General features: G+C 46.3%; 1 protein-coding gene across 1 annotated transcript; it reads right to left on the bottom strand.

Moving 5' to 3' along the window:
• Positions 1-3,303: 3,303 nt before the first annotated feature.
• Positions 3,304-11,920, bottom strand: SELENOS (selenoprotein S). Its single transcript, XM_044230388.1, has 5 exons — positions 11,818-11,920; positions 10,986-11,120; positions 8,954-9,060; positions 5,963-6,131; positions 3,304-3,930 (listed from the first exon to the last, which is right to left on the bottom strand). The coding sequence occupies exons 1-5, from the start codon at positions 11,891-11,893 to the stop codon at positions 3,851-3,853; spliced, it is 567 nt and encodes a 188-aa protein (XP_044086323.1). The 5' UTR covers positions 11,894-11,920; the 3' UTR covers positions 3,304-3,850.
• Positions 11,921-14,514: the final 2,594 nt, after the last annotated feature.

Raw genomic sequence — 14,514 nt, 5'->3', positions numbered from 1 at the left:
CTGCCCCCAGTCTTGTACCCTCCCTCACTGGTTTCCCTAAAGCCCACTACACCTTTGCAGTTAGCTCCTTTGCTGACTCCTCAACCTGTCTGAGGGAGCCACGTGTCCTGCTGGCCCCTGCAGATTATCAGGCCATTTTGCAGGCTCCTTCTGGGATTGGGGAGTGGCAGATTTATCAGAGCTGGATTCTTCCCCTTTGCGAGGCATTTCTCTTGGTTGTAAATCTTGGGGATGGTCCTCAAGGATCAAGTGAGGGCAGCCTTGATCCAGACTGGGGATTTCACAGGCTGAAAGATGGATATTACAAGATTCAAGAAGATTTACAGTATTTCCACTGCAAATAGCCACATTCTTTCCCTTCTCTGCATCTTGTGTGTGCTTTTGGCTACCTTTGAGAAGCAGTATTCCTCTCCCCTTAGCATTGGGCCTGGACTTAGGAATTGCCTTGGCTGATGGGATGGTAGCAAATGTGATGCAAACAGACTGGGAAAGGTTAACACACTATTCTTAGAACTGAACCAGCCCGTGAACAAGCCCAGCTGGGCTGCCGGAGATGGATAAACACAGGCCCAGTTACCTGCTAACCAGCAGAGCGCCAGCCAACCAGTGAGTAAGGTGTTTGTACAGCTGCGGTTTCTGCAATGCCACTGATATTGGTTACCTTCTTGCCTCTTCTAATCTCCTCTAACTCCAGCATTCAGTGGTCAGAAAGTGAGAAAACAAAGCACCGAGGAGTAGCCAGAAAGGTAGGAGAAAACCAGTCACGTGAGGAGTTCTAGAAGTCAAGACAACAGTATTTTTCAAGGAGTGCTCAATTATCGCAGATAATCTTGCTGAAGGGGAGTATCGAGAATGATCCATCACACTTAATACCACAGGGGACCCTAAGAAGAGCGTTGGTGAGGAAGAGGAACAGGAGAGGGAATACAGAACACTTTGGCAGGGAGGGAACTGCCAAAGGGAGAGGTGTAAGGCAGTCGGGGAGTAAACCTCAGTGTGGGGGTGCTACGGCAGACAAAGGAGGGTGGCAGGCAGGGGCCAAGTGCTACCAGGCCAGGTAAGCTGTGACCAACAGTCCCCCAGTTTGAAATCCAATGACCCAGTGAGAGCCTGGTGTGAAGCAGAGGGCAGGGCAAGAGGCAGAGGACAGGAGGCGACAACTCAAAGCTTGCACTGCAGAGAAGGGCACCAGAGAGAGCCGGGGCTTGGTTTATTCAATATGGCCTTGTTCTGGTCTGAAGGCAAAGCATGTGAATATTGGGTGAAAAGCTAGCAGCGATGGCAGAGGGGAAGGGAAAGGAAGGAGAGGAAGGAGAGGCAGGAGTGGAGTCCATGAGGAGGGGATAAGACCCAAATGACTTTCTCCCCATGTACAGAGGCAGGTGTGTTGGCCAAGGACATAACTCCAGCTACCAGAGTTTCAACTGATGATTCACATGTATTTTGCCCAAGAATCTACTAACGTTGCCCCATGATCAGGAAGGACTGGGTCACACAGTCATCGCTGAACACTTGTGCCTCCCTCGTCTAGCACACCAGTTCCAAGCTGCCATCCCAGCTGTAGCCCCTCACTGAGGCATGGGCAGCATCCTACCCAGTTCGACATGGCTCCTCCATGGCCCACTCCGTTCTTCCCCACAGGCCTCGGGTTCTAGGCCCACTTCCTCATCCTTTCAAGAGGAGAGCAAGACTCACCATCCCTGGCTTCCTCAGTCTACCCTTTTGGAATGCTTTCTGCCCTAGGCTTGCAGCACACGATTTTCACCCATTAATAATATTAATTAACAACCAAATATTCATTATTAATAATACTATCCCATATAACTGTTTCATTAGCCAGATAGCTTCCCATGCCGGTTATCCACAGCCCTTGGTCATTAGGAACACAAGAGGGAAGTCGACCATGGTGATCAAGGCTCAGAGTTCAACCATCATTTCTTCCCATGTGCTCATGACTAATTTCTAGATTTATGGAAAAAATGAGGCTTGAGGGAGATGAGTCACATCTCAGAGTATATCAAAACATGCCCTTCTACTTCTAAAATGAATCACGGAGAGCAACTTAACACATGTTTTCAGCTACAGAAAATACATGAAGGAAAGAATTATTAAGAAGTTCCTTTGGGAGCCTACAAGGGAATCTCTCAATGTAAACAATGAATCTGGATGAAATACTTTAATCCAAGTCTGAAACTTCCCATGCTGTAAACCTTCTACGCTGGTTCAAAGTCAATCTAGTTAAAAACTGGGAACTGGGATGTTCTAAACCTCACAAGCCTCACCCTTGTATTTATTGACCTTCTCATCTGGAGCCCCCGCTGTCCCCACCCAAAATTAAACTCAAATGTCTTCAGACTCGAATTCTTGGTCTGGACTATTCCAAACTATTTGTAAATACACTGTTCTTCAAGTGTCCTGTCCTGTTTCTGTTCTCCCCAACCCTCCGCAAGAGACTATGAGTTCCACAGGACCAGACTATATTTGTTCCTTTGTATATATCAAGAAGACCTCAGAATCCTTCACACATACCAGATACTCAACAAATGTTGACTAATTTAGACATATGAGACCACTCTAGAATACTTTTCTGGCTAATTACCACTATCATGCAGGTTAATTTTGTTCCTTCTTATGATCTCGACTTGACAACAGGATCAGTAAACTACAGCACATGGGCCATGAACTAAGAATCTTTGGTTTTGTTTTCAACATTCCTTAAGAAAAGTGTGCAAACCCTGGGTGATGGACATTAAGGAGGGCACGTGATACCATGAGCACCGGGCATTATATAAGACAGATGAATCACTTACCTCTACCTCTGGAACTAATAATACATTTTACATTAATTAATTGGATTTAAATTTAAATTTAAAAAAAAAAATTTTTTTTTTTTTCTAAAAAAGTACACAAACCCAACACTATTATCCTGCCCAGCCTGAAATATATACTCTTTGGCCCTGTATAGTATACTCCAGACAGAGGCTCTAGACAAGAACGTAACAAATGAGTCATGGTGTGAGGGGAATAACCAAAAGGGGCCTTAGAAATCTGGTTGGCCCTCGAGACACTTCTAGACAAGATGTTTGTTTATCCTATTAATTTAGCAACTCAGCTCCGAGCACCCGACTCTATGGACAAAGCCCAAGGGACCTGCCAACTCTGGGGATCATTGTAGCTGACTGTCACTCACCTCGCTCACCACAGGAGAGAAACAGTGAGTAGGGAAAAGAAGTAGCGATAGGAAGTTATGGTGGAATGATAAAAAGCTGTTTAATGTTCGGCAGACAAATTTAAGTTCATAAAGAAATTTCCTTGAATTTAATAAAGATGCTAAAAACGTTTTTTTTTTGAGTTTTTTTAATATATACAGTTTCTTTTTTACAAAGTTCTGTACATAAAAATAAATATACAGAAACAACCCCATCAACTGTCTGCATCAGTAATCCTCGCCGGTGGGCTCACCATTTACAAGGAAGACATCATTCAACGCAACCTGTCACAGAGACTGTCCGACCAGCAAGGACTTCTAACGTGAAGAACCATCACTAGGTCTCTTTTATCAAGACTGTTAATCACCTAGAGGGCTTTATCTACCAACTAGCAATTACCCATGAAATCAATGACTGCAGTCACTGGCTTAACTGAAGTGTGACCGACTGTCACTACCGCTAGTGGTGACATCTATATCCTATGCTGGCTTCAACCGTTAAAGACGTAGTGTAGTTAAGAGCAGAAATAAACCCCACTTCCCTTGGCTAGTCACTGTGAAAAGTGTGCGTAAGGCAATTGAATTCAGGGTTACCGATTCATCTTGCTAATGTCAAAAGCGACACTAGCAAGATTCTTAGCCTCATCCACCAGATGACGGGCCTCTGCGTCCGGGTCTCCAAGAGCACGTTCCTCCTCCTTCACCAGACAAAGGGTTGTAACCTGGGACGAGAAAAAGGAAGCAGAACAGTACTGGGAACATTCTGTATAAAACATAAAATCATGAGCCTGACACACAAAGCACTACGAAGATATGGATGCTCTTCTCACAAACCTCCTCATAAAACTTTGAGCTACCATGTGAAAAAAATACTTTATTTTGTCATTGCAGCTTGAACTGACTTTCTGGTGGGAATAAAAGAAGCCATCTAGCTTCCTGGTCTTAACTCTTCAGAAACATAAAAACTCCCCAAAACATGCAATAAATTTGTTCCCAAAACCTCTCAACATCACTGGATTTAGGTATATGAAGGCTTCTGTTGCAGTGCTTCATAAAATGTGTACATTCAAATAAGGACTGTGCAAGCTACAGAAAATAAATGTAAAAAAAAAAAAATCAAAACAGAACGGAACTTTGCCCTTCTATCGGTCAGACCTAGGTCATGCATGGGCCCTCGCCCTCACTCCTAACCCCGCCCACTCATTAGCTTCCCAAAGTTAATGGAAATATTATTAACATTATTAACCTAATGTTAATGGACATTAGGTGACCAGGCTGAGTGCTCAAGCTTTGGCCAGTGAGACCTTAACTGAGGTTTTGCTGTGGGATCTTTGGGCAATAACTCCCCATGCCTCTGTTCCCTTATTGATAAAACCAAGCTAGCCAGACAGCACCTAGCTCAGGATTGCTGGAAACAACGACAGAACCAGACACAGAAGCAAGTCATGCATTACATTTCCGACAACACCCACTCCTCTCCTAAATATCACTGTTTGCTCCAAAAAATATCTTTCGGCTGATTTTTTTTTTTTTTTTTAGATTTTATTTAGTTATTTGACAGAGATCACAAGTAGGCAGAGAGGCAGGCAGAGAGGAGGAAGCAGGCTCCCTGCTGAGCAGAGAACCTGATGTGGGACTCAATCCCCAGACCCTGGAATCATGACTTGATCCCACAACCCTGAGATCATGACTGAGCTGAAACCAAAGATGGGACGCCTAACCAACTGTACCACCCAGGAGTCCCGAGAGATTTAAAAAAGTTTTAAAACAGCATTTTCTTCTCAGACACATCACTCCTCCAGCAAGCCAGCTCTGGGTTTCTGACATAAAGGGGACAGGGCTCAGCCTTTACGCGCAGCCCAACTTGTGTCCGTGCTGCCTCAGAGCCCACGTGCCGGTCTCCCCAGGATCCCCTCATGATGCCAGCCTCTGCAGCACCTCTACAGACAGCCCCTCCTCCCACGGGGAATAGGAGCATTCAGCCTACAACTGGTTCCTCCACAAAGCGTTCCAGCGCCTTTGCCCCCTCCTCCCTCAGGCTCCACAGGGAACTGCTAGCAGATCACAAACATGACTTATTTTCATTTGTGTGTGAGTCACATCTTCCCAAAAGGATGTGAAAGACCTCAAGAATGGGATGGAGACAGGGAGCGACCGCATCACCTAGAGCGTGGGGGGCGGGAGTTGCGCACAGAAGAAAGCTCTGAATGAGCATCTGTCGGTGTCTCCTTGAGAAAGTTATTTGCAAGAAACAAGCTGGCCATGGCTGGGAGGACGAAAACCACGGTGTTCTAGCCCTGTGATGCTCCTCTGCGGGGCGGCGGGGGGCAAGCTATCCCTTGCCCCTCTGCTTACCTCTCCCCTGCCAGGGCCATGTGGGACAAGGGCGAGAGGCATACAACCCAGGAGCCGTGACTGACCTCCCTTTTCAATTTCTTATTCAGTGTTTACTGTTTTTTCTTTTTCTTTGCTGATTGGACACTGAGGCCAGGAGGGTACAGCCCTCCTGGAAGCAGGACCTATACTCACATCCTTGCCCTGGGACACTGGGCAACAAGGGCACTGAGCTCACCAAGCTGGTGACCGCCAGCCATTAAGGGATGCTTTGCATGGGTTTCTTTTATTTATCTTCATAATCCTAAGCTTAGGAATTAGCTTCAATTTATAGATAATAAAAGGAAGAAACAGAATCTTGTTTTTATGAGGTAAACCTACTCTGTAATTGCTCAGAATCTTTTAGTGTCTGGTACTCACCACCTCCCCGCAGCGGCTTCCTGTCAGCTTTCCGTTTTGGCAGGACTGACGAAGTAGAAGGCCCAGGACCATCTTCTTCTGGAGGCTTTCTTGCATTTCCTTTGTAACTTTTCCCTTCTTGCATGCTGTCCCACATTTCAATCTTCTGTCTCCTTTTTTGTTCTTCAAGCTGAGAAAGAATTGCACAGCTAACAGTATGAATTCGTAAGCTGCTATCTTTCCCCATAGAAAACACTAATTTTGGTGACTTTTTCATTTTAAAGTCCTTTAAACCAAACCTTCACCTGCATTTTCTTTAGTTAATTAACACTGCTGTCATCTAATGGTAGGAGTTTAACTCACAGAAACTTTTTTTTAAGATTTTATTTATTTTAGAGAGAGAGAGAGAACGTGAGTGGGGAGAGGGAGAAGCAGACTCACCACTAAGCAGGGAGCCAGACCTGGGGCTTGATCCCAGGACCCTAGGATCATGACCTAAGCCGAAGGCAGAGGCAGAGAGCAGACATTAACGACTGAGCCACCCAGGCACTCCTGTTTTTATAAACTATTAAAGAAAGCAAGAAGTGTCATGGAAAAAGAATACTGTTTCAGTTCTTCTGAAACTTGCCCACAGTAGGACATTTTTAGAACACGGAAAAACTCGCACTTGGAATGGGTGAGCGTGGCTGGCAGGCCTACTCTGGTGCCGCCTGGTGGAGGTACCAGGAAAGCCGCTCACTCCCTCTGCTTTTGCAGACTGTGAGGCTCCAGTGTGAACAGATGGGAAAGCACTCTGAAAAGTCAAGTACTACTGGAAACAAAGGAAAATTAGTTTCAGCAGAAAACTGTGCACAATGAGCACTTGAGAAAGCTTGTCAGCACACAGGAAGCAGACTCCCCAGGCGGGAGGGAAACCCAGTGCCCTGGACCTTCGCCTCTGCTTCCTCCTCCTTGTACAGCAGCATGCCTGCCCGACAGCCAGGCACAGGACCGCAACCTGCCTGTGCACAAACCTCTGTGCCCTATACTCTTCACTTCCCAGGGAAGCCAGATCCGAACTCCTGTTCACTCTGTTCCAGTTAACTGTGACGTCATAGGGATATGTGAGGAGATGCCTTAGGAAGCACATTTCCAGAAAATTTCTCCACGGCTTTCAGGGGCTGCTGCTGCTAAGCCCCAATACCTGACCTCATGCTTCCACTGTTTGCAGGGACAAGAGGCCAAGGAAGAAATCATCTCTTGGCCTGAAGGCTAGTCTACACTCCTAGCTGATATGCAGAACCCCAGCATGAACACAGCAGATGGGTCCTGAGACAGCAGGCAGCAGAGCTGATTCAGCTGTGGGTCAGACGGACTCATTCAGTTTGTTATTACTACTCTGCCTCTAAGTACAGGAGACAGAACCCCATGTGCTATAACAATCTTAAAACCGAACACAGGCTTTTGTCCCTTTCCCAATTCGGGGGGTGGGGGTGCCCACACTACAATTTTAAAGTCTTAATAATCTTTTAAAAAGATTATTTTCAGCTACATCAGCAAACTGCATAACTGATCAAGCTATTCTACTAACACACACAAAAAACTCAGATGCTGAAGTCATCAGTTCTGACACGAAGCAGGAACTCAACCTAGTCTACAGCTCTCGGAACAAAACAGTAATAATGGCTGGAGATCAACAAAGAGAAAAACTAAACTAGAACGGCTCAAAAATGACATCTATGTATACCATGCTGCCATTTCAATGAAAAATTTCCACGGGTGTTTATATTACAGATAAATATTTCTAGAAAAAACCTAAAAATCAAACATGGAATGCTTGGGCAGCAGCAGGTAGAACAACAAGGAGATTAGAGACTTAATTTCCATGGTACAGATTTTAATAACAATGACTTTTTTTTTTTACTTTGTATGATTTTAAAAATTAAATAAGTAACAGTAATATGCTAGTTCACTCTAGGTTAGTGACTGCGTTTAAGTTGAAAGGACGCAACTGAACAGTGAAGAAGGCTGCCAAGACCAGATGACGAAGGAGGAAGAACCTGTGGAGGAGGTGTGGTCTTGTTCTGCCCTTTCCTCCTGGGTTCCGGCCAACCTGGGAAGCAGCCACAAACTGGATGACCATGCAGAAACCACAAGAGTCACTAGCGGTGGCAGAAAGGCACAGGACCCTGGAAACACCAAAGACACAGGCAAAACCAATAGGAAGGCCAATTTCTCTGTTGCCTTAGAGCATGCAGACACTTTCTTCTGAGATGAAGAAGGACCAGAAACATCTGGATTGAAACTTCTTAGAAAGCAGGATCTACAACCTGGTTGTTTCAGTTACACAGACTGGGACAAATCTGGTGGGTGGCCTTGCTTCTGTGAAAGGTGGCACATCCCACCGGACTGCTCAGGTCACTTCCAACAGCTGTCCTTGGCTCTTCCTTCCCCCTCCCCTCCTACTGATCCCCAAACAAACCACATGCCTTTTAAAAACATCTTTCAAAACTCTACCTCCTGCTCCCCATCTCACTCCTGGGTTGGGCCCACTGCTGACCTCCCCCCGGCTCTCCCTCAGTCCACTGAAGAGCCCCAGCAAGCTAAATCGTGTGAGAGATGAGGCCCGAGACAGACAATGGAGCAAGAAGCGGAATGTGTTCTCTGTGTGTCCAGTGGCATGGCAATGGGACACACAATTTTGGGTGAGAATACTGTGAAGAGACCATTGAAAAGTAAAAAGGTAAATAAAGGAACACCTTTTTTAAAGAGTATTTACTCCATAAACTGTTAAAGTATTGCACAAAGAAAGGATGCTGACCAATACTGAGCTAACTGGAATTGATTCTGCCATAATTAGTTGTTTCCAGTACCTCCCCTAAGGGGCAGGGGTGGGGAGGACATGCAGGCAAGTGTGTATACACACACACACACACACACACACACACACATTCTCTCTCTCTCTCTCTCTCTGACCCACGAAGCAGCAAAAAATTTCTTAAAAGCACGTACTGAATTAAAACCAGCTCGTACCTGTCTTAGTTTTTCCTTATGCTTTTCAACTTGTGCATTTAATTCTTCTTGCATTTTCAAACGAGCAGCTGCTAAAGCCTCCTGTCGTTTAACAACAACATCAGGTTCTAAAATGTCAGGAAAAATTTTGAGAAAAAAAGAAACTCTTGAGGTCCGTATTATTAGAAGAATACAGAAGTACTGATGTCAAGCAGTGTAAAAACATGTACTTTACATGTAAATTCTCTTGCTGTGTATAAATTTTGCTGCTTATGGGGGCAGAAGACTGTCCTGTCCTACTGCCGTGGTTCTTAGCCCCCCATTAAAGGTCCAGGGCTCCAGATATCCCTGTGAGAAACAGGTCTTCTGGGATCCCTCAGCAATTCCCACTCAGAGAGTCTGGCATGGCCCCATGACTGAAATGTAAGTAGTCTGAGGGGCACCCCGAGATTCCATTCCACAACCTGGGCTTCTATCATCCAGTCTCCGACCTGACCAGAATTGGAAAATTCTGACCACTAGCCATTGCTTATTCAGCCCAGATCCAAACCACAAAGAGGTCAAGATCTTTAGGCATTTTACGCTTGTTTCTATAGAAAAGAAGAATCCTTCCAGTTAGTATTAATAGAAATGAGCTCCCCAGTTTTATCAATGTTTTCTCTGCTTTGTTTTATATAAATACACTGTCAAGCTCTCTACCTGCTCATCTATTCAGACAACCCTGTCCAGAACCACCTCAGGGCACCTACACAGCGGTGTGGCCATTTTTAAAGAAAACTAAGTAGAACTATGTGTTCACATCAGCACTCTCCAAAAGTATAAGCAACCATCAGTACCTACACAGTGGTGGGAAAAAGAGCACTTAATTGAATCCACATCAAATGGGCCAAAGTGTTGTGGTCCAGGTAGCAATGGATGTGTGGGTCTGTGCTTGCGTGGTGGGAGATAGGACTAGAACTTTATCTTTAGAAACAAAACAAAATCATACTTCCACTTCACAGAAATGTAAATTTTGGTAACATTTCTAACTTTCAGGTCATTCTTAGAAGAAAAATCGAGTGTGGATTTTTTTTTTAACCATGTTCCCTACAAAATTGTACATCAGTACAACATAACACTTTTGACTGCACGCCTACTTTCTGCAGTGCCTCACAGAAACAAATAAGCTTCTCTAAAAATGCGCAGCCTATCGTCATCTTATAAACCTGCTTTTCAGTTGTAAGAGCGGGTCTCACCCTGCGAGCACAACACTCGTAGAGATGGCTTCACCAGGCCACTGACATGGTTTCCTAACACCCCTGCAACCCTCTTGAAATCCCGCATTTATGCAAGATGTACACCTGTAATATGTAGTTTGTTGTCAGAAGTACAGCCAACAATCAAAAAGACTGAGAGAATGGCAGGACCACAGAATTTCATGGGAGGAGAGGAGAGGTATGTTTGAGAGAAGGACATTCCTAAGTCTTTCTGCTAGTGACTCCTTTTGTATTACGACATTTGCTTTTCTCCCCAAACTCTAACCGTGCTGAGTCAGAAGAATGATTTGTATTTCAGTGAGCTGCCGTTCTCAGAGTGCTTGACGTTTCTTTTAGGTATGTCCTCAGAAACTAGCTTCTGCCTAGCGAAAAAGGCTACTGTTTTCCAAGGGAGGTATTCGAAACAACCAACTGTAATTTGAAATCGGATCTGATGAGGAAATTGTGAAAATCAAAATGTGGTGGATATAAAGAACCACGGCTGAGTTTCCTGCACTCCCAATGGTTCTAGAGATTCAACAGGCAGACCCGCAAGTCTAGAGAAGCTGTGACGTTTTCATTTCAATCCACGCTATAAATGAAAAACCATTTAACAGGAGAGGCAGCGAGTGCTCTACCCACCATCAAGCAGGTTTTCCATCTCATTAAAATCTCTGAAATTAGAAAAAAAATAGGAAAGAAAAGCTACTGCACATTCCCCAAAATCAATTACAGAAGCATAAAATGGCTTTCCTTTCACACAGATTAGAATCGTGAACTTCTTGCTCTTCCTAACAGACTAACTTCTAGACACTGACCCACTGCGGCCGCGGCTCGGTCCAGCTGCCTCTGTCTCAAGGCCCTCAGCCGGGTGGAAAGCTTCTGAAACACCACGTAGAGAAGGATGCAGCTGAAGACGATGTACCAGCCATAGGTGGCTAGCAGGGAGCCCACTGAAAAGAAGCAAACAGTTTTCAAGAAACCGAAAGTCATGACCGCACTACTAGACTCTTTTCCATAAAATTCAACGAAGACGACGGGACGTGTAGCTTCTGCCCTCAAAACCCTCCGGGTCTAGCGGAGGAAATGGCCTCCTAAGCAGGCAGTCAGACTAGAAGCGAGCACAATTCAGGGGTCACCGAGAAGGGACTCCTCAACCAAGTGGGGAGTTGAGGGGCAAGTCCGGAGGCTGGAGGGCACTGCAGAGCGGGTTTTGATGGGGAAAAGGAAGTTTATCCGGCTCGGGAGGGCAGAGGCCTTTCAGACCTCAGGAACTTATAGAAAGAGGTGGCCGTGGGGGCCGACACAGCGCCGGGCGTGGGGTGGCGGGGGTGACGCGAGACCTGGAGGAAAATGCCCAGGGCCGAGCGGCTCCAGTCACCGCAACCCGGAAGGGCTTGCTTCGCATTAAGTAAAGGATTCGCGTAAAAAGGAGCCCGACGGCCCCGCCCAGAGCACTGTGGCTCCGGGACGGCCTCCGCGCGCGTTCCAGGCCCTCCTCCCGGACCTGTGTGCGGTGCCTCCCGGCTGCCGGCCAGGCTTCCCCCGGCCTCCCCAGGCCCGACTCGGCGCGCAGCAGAGGACGACCCACCGAACATGGCGGCGCCCGGGGGAGCCGGTGGTACGAGCCCGTGGCCCGCGGCGACTCACCCGTGACGTGCAGGTAGCGCAACCCCTCCGTCTCCAGGGCCGGCCGCGCGGACAGCTGCTGCCCGTCCCGCTCCATGGCCGCCACTCAGCCGCGCGGCCGGGCCGCGTCAGCTGGAGCCTGCGCCTTCCGGCCCGCCCCTACATACACGTGGCGCGCTCTCGAGCCTAGCGACCCAAAGTTCCGGCCAATGGTGGCGACACCCCGCCCTGAGGCTCAGCCAATCACAGAGAGGGCGTGGCCAACCAGGCGGGGCCGGAAGAGTAGGCGGGGCGGTGGCAGAAGGCCCCGGGCTTGCACCGCGCAGTGTGGCGCTGCCGCGTCATTGCTCGCCCGAGTGAAGCCGCGTGACGGGGCTCTGGGCCGACTCCGGCTGGCATGTTTACGTTTGTACTGATTGCACACCGAGGTCATGAGGTTAGGGGCCGCCTGGAAGCAGGATTTGCGCTCACGTCCTTGCCCCGGGCCCACTGGGCAACACAACTAGGCCGGCGAAACCCGGCCGATGAGGGTTGCCGCCGAGATCCGCCTCCAAGGCGTGCGAGTGAACCCTGGCAGCCTCCTCCTCCAGCTGCCCGGGTTCCATTTCGGGCTAAGGAAGTCTCATGGACCCTCACGGTTCTTCTCCCCTCCAGAGTCAAAACCTCCCGGGAAAGAATTAAAGCAATAGCTCCAGCACGTATCCAGTCCAACACTTCTAGGTGCCACAGGGCGGAAGGAGGTGTTCAGAATAGTTTCCTGGCCGTTTTTCCTCGCCTGCAAAGCCTTCCTCCACCGCCTTCCACTCCTCTCCCGTCACTACCGCTCCCAGGCCTACTTTGACCACCGTATCTGAAATTTGGGCTTGAGTGTTTTTGGAGAAGCTTTTGAGATGAACACGCCTAGCTGTGTCTCGAAAGGAGGGTGGAGAATCCGGAATACAGTCGTGAAAAGACAGCGAAGAGGGGGCGACGTCAAAGCTCTTCTTCGCCTTGAAAACGGGCTCTTGAAATGGGGAAATTGAGGACTCTGGATTTTGTCAGTTAAGGCTGTGAAGACAGCCATTGATTTGATGAGTTTAGGAGGGGGACATTTTATTCTCTCCTTGATATTTTCCTCTCACTTGTAAACGGTGATGAACCATCACTCTTTGTTTTGAAGTGGTTTCTCCCTCCATCTGGTATCTTGCAGGAACCTAATATGCTAGAACTAAACTATTTCTTAGGATTATAACTGCAATACTTGATTTGGGATCAGTTTTAAATATACCTTGTGGGGGCGCCTGGGTGGCTCAGTGGGTTAAAGCCTCTGCCTTCTGCTCAGGTCATGATCCCAGGATCCTGGGATCAAGCCCCGCATCTGGCTCTCTGCTCTGCGGGAAGCCTGCTTCCTCCTCTCTCTCTCTGCCTATTTGTGATCTCTGTCTGTCAAATAAATAAGTAAAATCTTAAAAAAAAAAAAAGAAAGAAAGAAAGAAAGAAAAGAAAAGAAAAATAAATAAATATACCTTGGGTATAAATAGTGATAAACTAGTCAGGAGATGGGAGTTGCCCAGCTTGTTTGGTTATGCTCTGGACATAAGGTACCCAATACAGTAGGAGTCACTGTTCATGGAAGCAGTTGATGAGGACCTCTCTTGTCTCTCAGAGCGTTAATATCCTGCAAAGGGATTGGGCACAATTTTCTATTAATGTTTGGTAAGTTGATTTTTTTCTTACAGTAACTTAGTGATTAAAATTGCTGCTGGTGTGGGTTGGCTAAGAAGGTTTTGTTTTGTTTTTTTGTTTTTTTTGGCAGAGATTGAGAGATCACAAGATCCAAAGGCCGAGGCTTAACCCACCGAGCCACCCAGGAGCCTTGGCCAAGAAGGTTTTTAACAGATACTTCCCTACTTGGACAGAGGTGTCACATTAAGATGTGAAAGCTTCAAGAATGTTGTAGTGAACATCATTTCAGACCTCACAGTGTAGCTCAGGAATTACAATATTTGGAGTAGCTATGGAGGAAGATCCTACCTTGTAGAGATCCTATCTTACTGTTGCCAGCTTTCAAACCAAAGTCAACTTGCATATCATAAAAATGCCGAAATATTGTATATGGTTAAATGGGGGAGAAGAGTTTGCCTTTTTTGCCTTGTTTACCGACCCTGCCCTGCAGCATCTGCAGGCATGAAAATGGAATAAATTTAACATTTAATCTCTATCATTTAAACAAAAATACTGAATAATTCCTCTTACTCAGGACATTGTGATATAAAATAGAAACCAGCACAACAGTAATGAAAATAATGCACATTTTTAAACATGAAGAATAAAGTACCTTTGCATACTATTATAAATGAGTCTCTGTTTACATATGTATTCACAGTATTATGAATAGTATATTCAACTAAAATCTAATAGATTTTGAATTATGAGGCTGTAAGGATAAAGGGGTTCTGCCTCAGTTCCTAGCAAAATGCTGTTCTTAAATTCCCATTAATAGAAGTTATTCTTCCTACCCTGGCTTATGGATTACCTTTGTCACTTTAATCAGGGTGTAGCATCTCCCCTAGCTTATCTAGAACCTTAGAGTTATTTTAACATACACTTTGTTCAGTATAACTGCTCAGGGGTTATTTGCAAAAACAGGACAAAGATATCCCAACTAGTCACAGACCATGGTAGACTAAAGGACTGGCAATTCATCATTGTTTCTTGCAACATATCCTTGCAATAGCC

This window comes from Neovison vison, chromosome 13, assembly GCF_020171115.1.
Source record: "Neovison vison isolate M4711 chromosome 13, ASM_NN_V1, whole genome shotgun sequence".
Classification (NCBI taxonomy): domain Eukaryota; kingdom Metazoa; phylum Chordata; class Mammalia; order Carnivora; family Mustelidae; genus Neogale; species Neogale vison.
This window is presented reverse-complemented; position numbering and strand designations above follow the sequence as displayed.

Bases quoted from the DNA above. Each gene is read 5' to 3' on its own strand.
- SELENOS (XM_044230388.1), bottom strand. From the start codon at position 11,893: ATGGAGCGGGACGGGCAGCAGCTGTCCGCGCGGCCGGCCCTGGAGACG. The intron at 9,061-10,985 runs GTCAGTGTCTAG...CTGACATTTTAG, and splicing joins CCGAGCCGCGGCCGCAGTGG to AACCTGATGTTGTTGTTAAA. The intron at 6,132-8,953 runs GTACGAGCTGGT...ATTCTTTCTCAG, and splicing joins ATAAGGAAAAACTAAGACAG to CTTGAAGAACAAAAAAGGAG.